Source organism: Anolis sagrei, chromosome 1, assembly GCF_037176765.1.
Source record: "Anolis sagrei isolate rAnoSag1 chromosome 1, rAnoSag1.mat, whole genome shotgun sequence".
NCBI classification, from domain to species: Eukaryota; Metazoa; Chordata; class Lepidosauria; order Squamata; family Dactyloidae; genus Anolis; species Anolis sagrei.
Window position 1 is genome coordinate 326,499,519 of NC_090021.1, and position 15,872 is coordinate 326,515,390.

General features: G+C 40.4%; 1 protein-coding gene across 3 annotated transcripts in view; it reads right to left on the reverse strand.

Annotated features, from left to right (window-relative positions):
• Positions 1–15,872, reverse strand: part of KIF26A (kinesin family member 26A) — a 213,302-nt gene that overhangs the window by 39,769 nt on the left and 157,661 nt on the right. For all 3 annotated transcript variants that reach the window (XM_067463017.1, XM_060755058.2, XM_067463019.1), the window contains one exon: positions 14,120–14,303. In XM_067463017.1, the coding sequence (XP_067319118.1) occupies positions 14,120–14,303 (184 nt within the window). The remainder of the gene's footprint in view (positions 1–14,119; positions 14,304–15,872) is intronic.

The window sequence follows — 15,872 nt, forward strand, 5'->3', positions numbered from 1 at the left end:
ACCTTCAAATGTACCACAATTGAAGAGAGATATTGACAAGCTGGAATGTGTCCAGAGGAGGGCGACTAAAATGATCAAGGGTCTGGAGAACAAGCCCTATGAGGAACGGCTTAGGGATCTGGGCATATTTAGCCTGAAGAAGAGAAGGCTGAGAGGAGATATGATAGCCATGTATAAATATGTGAGAGGAAGCCACAGGGAGGAGGGAGCAAGCTTGTTTTCTGCTTCCTTGGAGACTAGGACGCGGAACAATGGCTTCAAACTACAAGAGAGGAGATTCCATCTGAACATTAGGAAGAACTTCCTGACTGTGAGAGCCGTTCAGCAGTGGAACTCTCTGCCCCGGAGTGTGGTGGAGACTCCTTCTTTGGAAGCTTTTAAGCAGAGGCTGGATGGCCATTTGTCAGGGGTGATTTGAATGCAATATTCCTGCTTCTTGGCAGGGGGTTGGACTGGATGGCCCATGAGGTCTCTTCCAACTCTTTGATTCTATGATTCTATGATTCTATCTGTTGGGGGTGCTTTGAATGCAATTTTCCTGCTTCTTGGCAGGGTGTTGGACTGGATGGCCCATGAGGTCTCTTCCAACTCTATGATTCTATGATTCTAAATGTAAATGGCTCATATCACATGTGCTTTCTGGCTTAGCCTTTTAGCCTTCATCAACAAAACAAGAAAAACTACAAAACTAGAGGGAAACATAGCCAAAAGATTACTATGCTACTATTCAGTAATGTTCAGGTTGGCCTGAGTACACTGAGTAAAAGGGATACATGCAGACATGACCACCATGGAGCAGGAGTCAATAGCAAACCAATAAAACTCAAAAGAATATATAAACTATAATTAAAACTACTACAAATATCGAGATGCTACATGAATATAAAAAAGTCTTTGGATGGAGTCCAGCATCAGGGAGGCAAAACCCTACTTGCTCAACAAGATCTCCTCCTCCCCACTGAGGCCTTAAGCACAGTGCTGCAGTTATGTACTTTCATGTCATTTCCAACTTAGGGCAGCCCTAGCATGGGGGTTTGGGGCAGGGGTGTGAAAGATGTGTTTAAATCATTCCTGAAAGATTGTGGCTTGCCCATAGTTAACCAGTAGATTTTATGGCTGAGAGCAAATTTGAATCCTGATCTCCAGAATCATAGCACAACACTCAAGCCACTATACTATGCCACATATCCCTTCCACAGAATCTGCCAACCTTCTGGAGCATATTTTAAGGGTTTGCAGAAAGGCAACAGTAGTGAGGTGTTGCCTCAGATTTCCCAGTCATCTGATTAATAAAATTCAATGGATAAAAACTTTTGCTTGGCACTAAAATGATATGCATAAGTAAGTCTCCATGATTCTATACATGCATAATCGGTTAACAAAGCCTCTAACAATGAAACTGCTTCTGACAACTTTTAAATGCCTGTCATGCCTTTCATTTTCTACCTCATTCTCTGTCTATCTTGGGAAGAGGATGAAGGATGCTTGTAAAAAAAAAAAAAAAGCTTTGTATTTTAGGTTGCAACAGTGTTCTTGTAACAAACCACTGAATTAAGCTTGAACAAAAGAGGAAATGCAACTCTGCTCTGCTTTATCGTATTGTTTTTGTGTTAGCCAGGCAAGGTGCACAGCAGCTGCCTCCAAAACCCCTTATTGGACATCTGTGAAGAGCCAAAAAAAAAGAAGAGTAGCCTGCCTCACCACCTACTCCAAGCATGTTAAGAAAGCAAAAACTGTAACTTTGACCACAAAAATGGAATGTTAAGTAAAGTGGTGCTAATAAAAGAAAATTTCATCATTCGGTGCATTTTAAAATAAGTTTTCCTGTTGACTCTACAAAATTCAGAATTCAAAGCTGGCTGTTTCATTTCATATGTACACATTCATTCTGAATAAAGCTTCCTGAAAATTGTACCACTGCTCTTATTTTCTGTTGTGGAAGAACATATTCTTTCCATGCCATTTCTGCCTCTGGTACCAAATTGTATGTTAAAGAAGTAAAAGCCTAGCAACATATCGGATTGATTGACTGAGGTATAGAAGCATATGGGAAGGCACAGACAATAGGATCCTCTCCTTTATCACCACTGCCTAATGTGAGATGGTAGAGTAACCAGGAATGAGACTGCAGTCCAGAAATGAGAAGATGGCTAGGATTTAGCAGGGCAGCTATGAAAGAACTAGACATGATTCTGATGTGTAAATATATATCATTGAATATGTGTAAAGATATATTATTACAGTTGGTAATGTCCAGGGCACTATATTTCCAATTATATATCATTATGAAAGTTGGATGGAGAAGGAAGCTGATAGGAAGAGAATCAACTCATATGAAACATGGAAACCATGGACTGCTAAAAGGACAAGAAATTGATACTTAGAGCTAATTAAGCCTGAACTCTTCCTAGAAGCCAAAATGACTAAACTGAGAAAGTCATACTTTGCAAAATTAGAGCAGAGCTGTTGAGGACTTGGATGTCTCCCATGCATCACAACAAAGTTAACAACAGCAGTTAACTACAAAGAGTAACCATGAAGAAGGGCCTTCAATATTGATTTTAGACTCATATGGCAGAAGGCAATCTTTGTCTACTTCATGTAGAACCAACAATAGTTAAGGCCCGTCGCAAACTCTGTTCCTGCGAGAGAAAACCTTGCTAGCATGTCCCTGACGTCACGAGACTCCGCCTCTCGCCCCGCCCCTTTCTCCGCCCCTTTCTCTTTGCCAGCGTGGTTTTTCCTTTGCTAGGGCAGCATTGCCCGCATTTTCTCTCAGTTGAATTCTGCCAACTGAGAGAAAATGCGGGCAATGCTGCCCTAGCAAAGGAAAAACCATGCTGGCAAAGAGAAAGGGGTGGAGAAAGGGGCGGGGCGAGAGGCGGAGTCTCGTGACGTCAGGGACATGCTAGCAAGGTTTTCTCTCGCAGGAACAGAGTTTGCGACGGCTCTTACACAGCCAATCAGGTGCTTAGTGCGACTTGCTACACACATAACAAATGGAGATAACTCAAGGTTTTTATAGTCTCTGGTTATTAAACTTGTAATAGGTTGTCATTCATAGCTGGTGAACTATTCTTTTAGGCATATCTATAAACATTTCTTCACATCCTTCCCTTGACATCCTAGCTTTCCCTGCTGTCAAAATGAAGCTTGTAAGCTGGTGTGTAGCTACATGCAGGAGGCAGGGGAAATGAGGCACCACCTCTCCAAACAAGAATTAGGTTCCCTGAGGAAATTTAAGCATTGAGGTAACTTCAAATTTCAGCTGAACATTTATAAATACAGTTTAAGCCTCCAAAGAAATGGGGTGGGCAAGTTCCTGGGGGAAGATGAATACGGCAAATCTAAGAGCACCAGATGCAAATGATTTTCAACACTTCACTTTCTGAAATGCTAGAAATTTGGGGCATTAAGAAAAATTTCATTTGGGTGGGTAAACTTTAGCCCCCCTCCTCAAAGCTATATGTATAGACTTTCAGGGACAGACACCCACATTGCATTAGCAGTTAGCTGTTGCTACTTTTGCTTACTTTTCTCTGTAAAACACTATATCTGTTGTATTGTTGAAGGAATTCATTGCCAGAATCACTGTTTCGCTGTAAGTTTTTCAGGCTGTATGGCCATGTTCCAGAAGCATTCTCTCCTGACATTTCACCTGCATCTATGACAGGCATCCTCAGAGGTTGTGAGGTCCTCACAACCTCTGACGATGCCTGCCATAGATGTGGGCAAAACATCAGGAGAGAATGCTTCTGGGTCACAGACATACAGTCCATAAAAAACTTACAGCAGCCCACTATACCTATTTATGTCATTGTACATCAACATATTGATAAGACAATTTGATTATTCTGATTGTGGGCAATCCTGAGCTGGATATAAATAAAAAAATAAACAAATACATTATTTATTCTGTTTTGCTATATGATAACAGAACACTTTGATAGAAACACCTTTCAAGTAGTTGGCTGCACCATTGTTAACTTGCCTGTTTAGGAACCAAGCTGGAAGGCATCCGCTACAACCACATTTTAATTCCTGTAAATTATCCTAAAACAAACGCATGCACAGCCCCCCCCCCCCCCCATCCTCATAAGGACGGATGCTTGTCTTTATTCATGAGGCCGTCTGTATTATGCAAATCTATCTTGCAACTATCTTGCTAATTAACTGCCTCTGTAATTCATGTGGGTTTTGTACACTGTAGGTTAACATTAAACTGCTGAACCTCTCAGATTTATATGTTTCAGTCTCAGTCTGGGGAGAGGGAGGAGGGAGACAACAGAAATACTAAGGGAAATCCTATTAAAATCCGAACCTGTTTGATTGAAAAATAAAGGGGTAGAGAGAGAAAGAGAGAGAAGAATTTAAGGCAATACAGAGAAGAAAGGCACATATTGCATATCTTGAAATAACTTCAAAAACCAGAGATGTGATGTAACTAATTTGGAAAGTTACTAGAAATGAATGGGAAGTGGATCAGGGTATATCTATTTATTGTTAATAATGGGTGCACATTTACATGCCAATGGTAGAGATAGAAGACACGAACAGCCATCCCAAGAATGTTGTTTGCTCTCGTTTATTTGGTTGCCAATATACAGTTTGAATCGGGGGGGGGAGAGGGTTACAAAAGCTGGACTTCTCCTATTCCTGTCATTTTAAGGGCAAATTAAGTGGATGGATGATGAAGTGAGCCAAATAACAAAGAAGGATTCCTCCCTCCACCTATCCCTTTGAACACCAATTTATACATATGCAGCAAAACATTTAAACGAGACATAAACAACAACAAAGAGACCAGACACTCATTTTTTCCCCACTGTGAGAGAATTAAGGCCATTGGAGGAATATGAGAAGAAAGCACCCTACAGGATGAAAAACTCACATGAAACATAGAAAGCAAACAAAATATATCAGATTATTGTCTGCAATGAGGTAGACAGCTTATAGCCTTCCAGATGTTGTGGCGCAGAATTCTCATAATCTCCAGAGTGCTTAAAGCGCATGGGAGTTGAAATCCAACAACATCTACAACAAAGGAGTATGTGTGGATTCTAAATTACTTTCTGTTGGAAACAAAAGCCGCTCTTAGGACTAAACTAGTCTAGACAGTGTCAAAATAACCCAGTGGCTTTAAGCACATTTACACTTAGGTCAGTGTAGGGCAAGGTCAGGTTCATGTTGCCAAACACCACAGAGCTGATCTGGAGTAACATGGCATGAAACCACCTTAATGCAGCCTTGCCTGGTGTTGACCAAAGTTAGGGAATTGTCCAAAGTCTCACCAAGAATTTAGACTACACCCTGACTTATGGCCTCTCTAAACAGATAGGCCAATGTTGGAACAGAATCAGATGCAACAGAATCGGATGCCACCCTGTGTTTCCTAGGCTTGGGCTGCCTGGGAACATGGGATAGCATCCAATGGAAAAAAAAAAGGGATAGCAGCCAATGCCCCCTATCATTTTCTATCTTGCAGCGGTGTCTGACCACAAGAGTCCTACCTGTCTAGCATCACCTGCGGTGACATCATCTAGGATTCTCTGGGAAGAGAGAAGAGGTGTGTGATTCCTCCTCTCTCCACTTCCTCCTTGACCCATTGCCCCGGCCAATGCCAATGCAATGGCCGACAGGTTGGAGCCAAATCTGGACATCCGCCTACCACTGTAGTCCATCTACTATCACAGCCCTGCCCAGGTTTTGCAAACTCAAGGATATTACTATCTTGACTGAGTGAGATTGCTAATTATTTGTACTGCACCTATAGCTCTCAGTAGCTAGAAACAAGAAGGTCCTGGGATGGGAGAAAACAGCTGGCTAGGATCAGTAATCAGTCTTGGCTTCTCAGAACCTCACAGAGCCCTGATCTTATAGGGAAGTGGAACCATTTAAGGAGAAATAAGTTCAGTAGAGGCACAAATAGGAAAAAGTCTTGTCCTTTTCACTCTAGTAGGTCCATTCATTGCAGAACTGTGTTTCTGGAATGAGGAAAACTTTAGCCGGAGCCTGGAAAGTTTTCTTTTCTAGATTAGAACCCAGAACCCCTAAATAAAGATGCTCCTCGTGAGGTTCTGTAAACCAAAACCAAAAAGCTTACATTTTCTAAACTAATTATACAGAAATAGAGTGCTCAACTCTTTCTTCATAGTATGTCAAATACGGCAGAGAGAGTGAGTGCTCTTAATTCTTTCTTTGTACTTCCCCCAACTCCTTTTCCTCTTTTGATTTTCTCCAAATTGGGAGAATGGTTGTGATAACGTTTTCAGAAGGGTGTTTGGGGGGAGATAGAGAGAATTTCAGCAACACCCTTCCTAACTACTCATTCCCTGCTTTCTATGGTCTCCACTTTAAACTACCTACCAGCACAAAACAGGCCATGCTATCACAACAATGCAGTTAGAGGCTTAGTTCATAGCCAAAATGTTTGGTGGATTTAATTGCAGCTGACAGATATATAACCTTTGTAAAATTGGTTTACTCAGTGTAGTTCCTAGATGCCCTCCATGCTGATAATATAATGGCAAATTTATATGCAAAAATTGCCATGCTAGGACTGACTATCGAACTCTCTGGAGAGAACCTCAAAGAAGCAGTTTTATATTATTCTCTTTAGAATATAGCCTCTATTAAACAAGAATTGATTCTATGCCCCCCCCCCCCCAAAGGGGTGCACAAAACCATTATATATTTTTTCAAAGGGAGAAAACAACAGAAAGAAAATATGTATTCCTTTGTCATTTCTCATCATTTGCCTCATCTATGTATTAAGTGGAGAATGTGATGTGTTTCTCTATGCATTAATAATTTATCTGGCATAATGGTTACAAAGTAGTTTGAGGTTGTTACACATTGTTGTTGTTGTTATTATTATTATTATTATTAACACAAAAAGATTAGTACACAGCAGACAAGATCACTCTGCTGATTGCTGTATTGGATCACACATCGGACACTTCCCAAGTGTCTAGGACTGTGTAATGTATCAGCGAATAATGCATGCAGATCCCATTAGGGTGGCCTTTTGCAGCTGACAGATAGTAATGTTGTCAGCATCAACTGTGTTTAAGTGCAGGCCAAGGTCTTTAGGCACTGCATCCAGTGTGCCAGAGTCTTTACAATTCTATCTTTAAATCCTCATATTGTGTCAGCTTTTTCCAGCTCTTCAATCCTGCTGTCGCCTGCAACATCGACAATACATACTTGGTTTTTGAACACAATTGTGAGGTCAGGAGTATTGTGCTCCAGAACTCTGTCAGTCTGAATTCCGAAGTTCCAGAGTATTATTATTTGAAACACAACAAGATGGGTCCAAAGCAAACAAGATCACCATTATTATTATTATTGTTATTATTATATTATTATTATTATTATTATTATTAGCTGGCATTCTGTGTTGCAGTTATGGATTTGTAAGCTAGAGTTATGAATCAAAATTGCTCCATGTTCAGTAAGACAACATTGTTTTAATGTAAGAGTGCCATCTCTTGCTACCCCAAAGGAAGTCTGTCCACTGTCCAGTCATTTGGGATAGGGAGACTGCATAACTAAATAGCTGATGCAGAACCGAACATCAGTATTTTTATTTTTGTGATATCTCATTCTATTTCACAGCAATCCCATGAGGAAGACCACTAATATTCTCAGCATCATTAGAAAAAGAGGAAGAGAGATTCAGCCAAAATGCTGGGCTTGAGAGAAGCCCTCTCATCAAGTTGGATGATATATATTTCAAATGGCATTCTGGTCATTAGGAAACAAGTCGTAGTAAATATGACAAAATTAAGTAGCTATCATAAGGAGAAGTGATCAGGGCACACACAGAGCTTAAGGAAATGTCTAAAGGTTGAATTAATCATGTTAGCAAGACTTGGGTATGGCTTTGAAGGAGACACAACAAATAATAATAAAACAAATGGCATTTAAAGTACTGATTGAAAGCCAAGCACATGTTTTCCAAGCACTCTGAGTCTTTTCCTGCCTCAGCTTCTCTCCTCCACTGCCAAGCACACAGAGACTTCAACTGTCTCATGTGAAAAGATTCTGTCGTTCCAATAATTTACATGGTTTTAAAAGAAAAATAGAAGAGCTGACAGGAGCTTAGGGATACCACAAGCATTTAAGTGATGCTCATATTAACAAATGTATTGCTGCATGAGACTCCATGAAAAATAACATTTTATAAAAGGAAAAAAATCCTTTGCACTCCAGAAGGGGTGTAGAGAGACAAATTAGAATGCAGTACAGTAGCCATTATAAAAAGGATGTCTTTTTCCTTAATACCACAATCTGATAAATTATCTTAAGTAGCACATTAACGTCAGAAATTGAGCATAATCTAACTTCTTTTGGTGGCAACATTAAATGGCTTTCAAACATCTTTCCTGCTACTCTGACATTAAATTTAATCGTACCCAATGAGACCACACAAAGAAGTGATTCAGGCTTTTTTGAGAGAGAAAAAACCTGCCATGATGGATCATTGTCTTTTACCCAGGTACAAGATAACCTGATGCAAACATGGAGGGGCTGGCACTTCTAGTGAGCAAGATACGCAATTAGTGGCACAACATTTATCATATCAACAGGGCCACAAATGTTCCAGCGTGCACCTATGTAGCAAATGAAGATATAAGTCTACCAATCTCTTAAGGATTGTTTAATATGCACGAAATGGTACACTTGTACAGTCTCTCCCTTCCCCTCATTTCTGCCCAAATTCATTCCCACATCAAATGTTTTTAACCATGGTTGATATTGAGGGTCCTGAATACGGCATGAGAAGCCTCTCAAGAATGTTGGTGCTTTCAGAGATTTGAATTAGCTGTGATCATATAGTCAACTCATTTCTATTTTAATGTTTACAGTATATTTGCTGTTGTCTATTCATTCAGTCACTTCCGATTCTTTGTGACCTCATGGAACAGCCCAGCCAGAAACTCCCTATCAGCCATCACTATCTCCAGTTCCTTCAAGGTCAAGCCAGTCACTTCAAGGATACCATGTCTTGGTCAGCCCCTCTTCCTTTTTCCTTCTATTTTCCCTAGCATCATTCTCTTCTCCAAGCCTTCCTATCTTTTCATTATGTGCCCAAAATACTTCATCTTTGCCTTGAATATTCTTCCCTCCAATGAGCAGTCGGGCATTATTTCCTGGAGTATGGACTGGTGTGATCTTCTCGCGGTCCAAGGCACTCTCAGAATTTTCCTCCAACACCACATATTAAAAGCATCTATATTCCTTCACTCAGCCTTCCTTATGGTCCACCTCTCATATCCATAGGTTACTATGGGGAATATCATTGCTTTAACTATGTGTATCTTCATTGCCAGTGTGATGTCTCTACTCTTCATTAGTTTATCAAGATTGGTCAGTGCTCTCCTCCCAAGAAGTAAGCGTCTTCTGATTTCCTGGCTGCAGTCTACGTCTGCAGTTATCTTTGCACCTGGAAATACAAAGTCTGTCACTGCCTCCACGTTTTCTCCCTGTATTTGCCAGTTCTCAATCAGTCTGGTTGCCATAATCTTGGTTTTTTTATGTTTAACTGTAACCCAGCTTTTGCACTTTCTTCTTTCACTTTGGTTATAAAACTCCTGACCTGCTCCTCACTTTTGGCTATCAAAGTGGTATCACCTATGACATGCAAATTCGTGAAGCGTTCCATATTTTTATAGGAACAGAACAATGGATGACGAGTTTGGATCATGTTTTCAGTTATGAGACGCCAGTGAATGGTTATTGTGTTAATTGCTTAATATGTTATTGTGTTAATTGTTTTTAAATATCCTGTTGTTGTTAGCATTGATTTTTTGCTGCTATTGTTGTTAACCGCTGTGAGTCGCCTAAGGGCTGAGAACAGCGGTATACAAATAAAGTAAATAAAATAAATAAATAAATCTGCATATCTAAGGTTCTTAATGTTTTTTCCAGCATTTTTAACTCCAGCCTTGGATTCATCAAGCCTTGCACATTGCATGATGTGTTCTGCATACAAGTTGAATAGGTAGGATGAGAATATATGTTGAGGCTTTAAATCAAACATTGTTGTAGTTTTTAAGTCTCCTTTGGCAGAGAAACCTCGGGGCGTAAATACATAGGAGGAGGAGGAGAAGGAGGAGGAGGATTCTTGCCTCCCACCAATATGCCATGCATACCCTCCTGATGACATCCTGATCCAGCTAGACCAGGCATGGACAAACTTTGGCCTTCCAGGTGTTTTGGACTTCAAAAAGAAAAGGGCCTGAGGCCATTAGGAATTGTGAGAGTTGAAGTCCAAAACGCCTGGAGGGCAGAAGTTTGCCATGCCTGAGATAGACACACACAATTATTTTTTTCAAAAAATGCATTAAAACCTAAAAGAAGTATGTTTCTGCAGCCTCAGAATACATGTGGAGAGGAATGTTTTAGCTCTAAGATGCCAGTCCTTCTCAAAGTGGCCTTCCAGAAAATCTCCTTGCTGACAATGACACTGAACTAGTTGTTTCCAGTTCTATGAGTTCATGAATTAAATCTCCCATAAATGTGTTTAAACTGTTAACATGTCTGTACTCCTTTTTCAGCTTTCCCAGAACACTCACAGTTTTGAAGTTTAATGCAGTAACCTTTTCTGCAGCTCAATCACAAAGCAAGCTTTCATCTGACAAGGTAATTTAGAGTTACATACACTGGGGGGAAATTCTTGCAAGTTGTAATATGTTTCTTTAGTTCTTGTGCTCCTTTATTAGACTTTTTTTAAAAAAAAACAATGTTTCACAGGAGGAAAAATTGCAGTGAATGGCAGTAATCTAATCAATAGTGATCTAATTAGCTCAGGAATCACACATTCAAACCAAAGAATCCCTCTGTTTGCTTTTTTTTTACACACATAGTTTATGTTGTAACAATAATTCCTTCAAAATGTTTCTAGCAGGATGTATATTTTGTCCCCCCATATCTGTGGGGGATATATTCCAGGATTTCATGTGAAGATACAAAACAACAAATAATAGAAAACCCTATTGAAATGAAAAACTTCTAGCCCAAGAGCACCACAATGTCATGCTGGAGGACCCAGAAAATGGCTAGAGGACATATTTTGTTGGATGTGGATAAATGAAACTGCAGATACAGTCCCATAGATACAGAAATCATATTATTTAGCATCTGCAGTGATGGACAACCAACTGTGTGATCCCATTCTTGATTAATCAGCAAAGCCTGAAGTTAACCCTGTATAGCAGTGGTTCTCAAACTGTGGGTCCCCAGGAGTTTTGGCTTACAACTCCCAGAAATCCCAGCCAGTTTACCAGCTGGTAGGATTTCTGGGATTTCAAGGCCAAAACATCTGGGGACACACAGGTTGAGAAGCACTGCTGTATAGCATTCCTATACCAATGTAATAACACCTTTGCATCAGCTGTATGTGAAACCTTTACAGTTAATGGAAAACACCCAACATAAAGGGAATCCAGCTCATGAAATAGGAGGAAGACCGCTACACAGCCATATAATCCAGTTTCAGAATGTAGATTAGCTGCATTGAATGAGTTTATATAACAGTGTAGACTCATAATTTAATTCAATGCAGTGCAATTTACATTATATGAGTCTACACTGATCATTATAGAATCAAATAGTTGGAAGAGACCTCATGGGCTATCCAGTCCAATCCCCTGCCAAGAAGTAGGAATATTGCATTCAAATCACCCCTGACAGATGGCCATACAGCCTCTGTTTAAAAGCTTCCAAAGAAGGAGCCTCCACCACACAGAGAGTTCCACTGCTGAACGGCTCTCACAGTCAGAAAGTTCTTCCTTGTGTTCAGACGGAATCTCCTCAAACTGAATTATATGACAGCATAGATGTAGACTGAGGGTAGATGTAGACTGAGGGTAAACCTAATCTTTGTATAGGGACTCATCCTATGGTTGCTGGTTGCAAAAGAAGTAGAAAAAGTCCCAACAAAGACAGCAGCTCAAGAAGACTCTCTCTCTATCATCATATCTTATTGCCCTAATAGAATTCTGACTAATTACCTTAAGCATAGCACTGGGAATATATAATATCCAATCCAGGAATTCAGGACAAAGAAATATACAACTGCCCTCCACCTCATATCAGCAAATTCTGCCATCCATGGCATGAAAATATTCTAAACAGTACAAATTTGGAAAAGCAAATCTCACTTTTGCCATTTTATATGAGACATCATTGTATATAATGGGGCTTGATATCAATGGGGTATGGAATCCTGGAACCAAACTTCAGTGGATATCAAGGGCCTACTCTATATTAATGCTACAAAACCATTTAATTCTGCTGACTTCATCATTCTGCAAACTGAGAGGAAACTTTTGACGGGGTGTTCAGCATGCAGAAAGCACACACAATGAAAATCCAGCTGTCAGGAATAATAAAAAATAATATAAAGGGCAGGTGAGTTACACCTGAGCGCACAGAACCTTTACAAGTGCCCTGCCCAAAGCAGGCTGTATTAAGCCAACGAAGGCAGTTGCCTCAGGTGAAAGATAGAGCGAGGTGACTACAAGGTGAAAGAGTTATATGCCAAGTGCCTTGCAAACCTTCTGTCTTCAAGTGTGAACGATGCTGTCTGACTGCCAATGTTCTTTCAAGACCGAACTGACAGCCAGCTTTTTAAAAATGGGATGGGAGGAGGGGTACCATCACTTGCCTCAGCCTGAAGCTGCCAGACTGAAAACTGAAGATGTGTTTTAACTGTTGTGTAGAAGAAGGGATTTCAGCACATGTTGCTTCTCACACAACCAGATCACAAGCACTACCTGATGAAATTCATTCTTCTAAACCAGAGTTTTTCAAACTGTGCTCCTCTAAATGTTTTGGATTTCAGCTTCCACAATTCCCAACAGCTGGTAAACTGGCTGGGATTTCTGGGAGCTGAATTCCAAAACACCTGGAGGAAAATAGTTTGAGAAACACTGTTCTAAACAGTCATTGAAAGTCTCCAATTTTCTGGGAACCCTGCCTTGGACAGCAAAATGACTTAGTCCAGCCCTTGTTTTGCTTCAATTATTATATATATTATCATAAATAAGGGATACTAATTCCAATGCTATAACCAGAGTCACAAGACTGAAGTACCCATATATCTAAAGCAAGGGAGAAGAACTCTTAAGGAAGGGGATTCCTGAATATGTCCCTTTCCCTCTGCGATGGCCAGAGGTTATCTTCCCTGTTTCTGCAAAGAGATGAAACATTTTAAATATACAGAAATAAGGTAATGCTAAATTTTCTCTTCCATCCTCTGGGCTCTTATGAAGCCATCTTAAAGGAAAGAAAGAACCCATTTTGCATCATGAGTTTGGCTTGGAGCATACTACCCGACTTGCACCAATACCCTCAGAAATGTGTCTCATTGTACATAACGTGGCACAAAATATCATTGGTATAAAAACTTCTTGATTTATGTATAATCTCAATTGGGATTATTTTGTAATCTCTAGTGCTTTGGCACCTCCATAAAATGGAAATTGGCAGTAATACGTCTATTCCAGTGGTTCTCAACCTGTGGGTACTCGGATGTTTTGGCCCTCAACTTCCAGAAATTCTAGCTGGTAAAGTGGCTGGGATTTCTGGGAGTTGTAGGCTAAAACACCTGGGGACCCACAGGTTGAGAACCACTGGTCGATTTAAACATACTATATGTTCCAAGTGTTTCTACCATTAAAAAAAAAGCAAATGTTATGAAAGGTTGCAGAGATCACAAAGGTGCCCCAGGGATACATGTGACCAATAGTGCCATCTCAGCCCTTCCAGATGTGCTGATATCAGCATATCTAGTGAGAAACAGTGCCTTGAGGTGGAGGAAACCAATGGATTATTGGGGCATCTGATATGTTTAGCGCATTGAATCCCTTCCAGGTTTTGCCATTGACTTCCTTTAAATATAGCCAACAGCCTTTGGTTATTCTTGGTGGCCTCACATCCAAGCACTAACCCAGATCTGTTCCTTCTTAGCTTCCATGATCAAATGGGATCTGGTTTCTTCAAGGTTTTTAAGCCACTTCTCCACTACAACAATACCGATTGCTATTCAGTCCCAGGTACAGATGTGTTTAATCGTTTTTGAAGGGCAACTAGAGATGGGAGATGAAAATACCTTTCCAATCCCTGGGTTGTCTTTGACTTTTGACACAGCTCTCAAAAGGCATGGTGGTGCTGGAGGAGGACACAGCTGCAGGATGCCACTAAAATTCGTGGCATAGATGGAGAAGTCATGGGGGTGCAGCAGAGACGTGTGATGCTTCTTTCTCTTCGAGGACAGATTAAGTTTCTGGGCGGCCCTGGACAAAGTGATGTCAAGAAAAAAAAAGGACAGCGTTACTACCCACAAGGAGCAATTGAGGCCAGTAAAGCAGATGTTCAGCACCATCGCTACATGTTTAACAAATCAAGCCATTTCATTTATAATCAGATTTCATAAGAACATACTGCCAAGAGACTAATAGAAGGAACCAGGGGCCAAGGTATGGCTGGCAGGATGGCATGTGTCATTTTAATCTCCAGCAGAATTTCAATTAAACCTCTAACTTAAAAAGAAGAAGTCTGGCAAGAGCTTAAAAGAAGACACAAAGGTTGCCAAAACCTCAAGTCATAAAATGCTGAAATCATCCCGTTGTCATTGGTAGGGCCAGATGGACCCTACTGCTGTTAACATTTATATAAAGTTACATATTGTACCCGAACAAGTGAAGAGACAAAAAGAAAATGACTTTTGGCTGCAAGACTAGCCAGTTGGATTGTGAGGCTCAGAGGGGAAGAGGAGCCTAGCTTAATATATAAATAGCAAAAAAAAAAAAAAAAACCCACCCATCCTTCTTTTTTAAGAAATAGCTTTTTGAATACAATCAGACACAGTCTTAAGTTAATGCAGCACTCAACTGGTATCACTGCAAGGGTGTAATATCGGTCATAAATATTTATCTACATTCAACTCAATCAGTCCACTCTCGACATTTCTGAGTTCCTCCAGTGCAACTCTATTGCTCACTGTTGCAATATTGGCCCAGAAGGCAATAGGGTTCACTGTTACCTATGGTTTCACGTATTCATGTGAAGCATGGAAACATCCTTTTAAAATACAGGGTTCCCCGAACGTTTCTATTCTCTCTGTAGAGAAGATGCAACCACCTCTGGAAGGTCTAGTAGTAAATTTTCCACCCCAAACCACACCACACTCTCCTACATCTGGTAATTGTTTTAATAACAATGAGAATGCAAGGTCCCTGTGGATGGATGCCCATAATCTGATTGTGGTGGTGGTGGTGATGGTGTTGTGTGCCTTCAAGTTGCTTCTGACTTGTGTCTCTAAGGCAGTGGTTCTCAACCTGGGGCCCCCAGATGTTTTTGGCCTACAACTCCCAGAAATCCTAGCCAGTTTACCAGCTGTTAGGATTTCTGGGACTTGGAGGCCAAAAACATCTGGGGACCCCAGGTTGAGAACCACTGCTCTAAGGCATTCACAGGATTTTCTTGGCAAGATTTGTTCAGATGGTGTTTACCTTTGTCTTCCTCAGAAGCCGAGGCTCAGAGTTGTAACCCAACACTCAAACCATTACCACCACACAGGATCTCAGTCTGAGTGTTCCTAGCCATTAAGCCAACAGATGTGGACAGCTGTCTTAGCTCAATAAGCGACAATACTGAACTTGGGAAATAGGAAATATATCAGAATCTGCTTACATATGGGTTTTGCTATTTTTATTTTCTTGTATTTTATGTTGCTATGTTTTGACTGTGTTGTACCCCACCTCGAGCCATTAGTAGAGGCAGGTAACAAGTAAAATTCATTATCATTATCATTATTATTATTTTCCTCTTCTGTACCCATACTTTCCCCCATTTAAGAATAT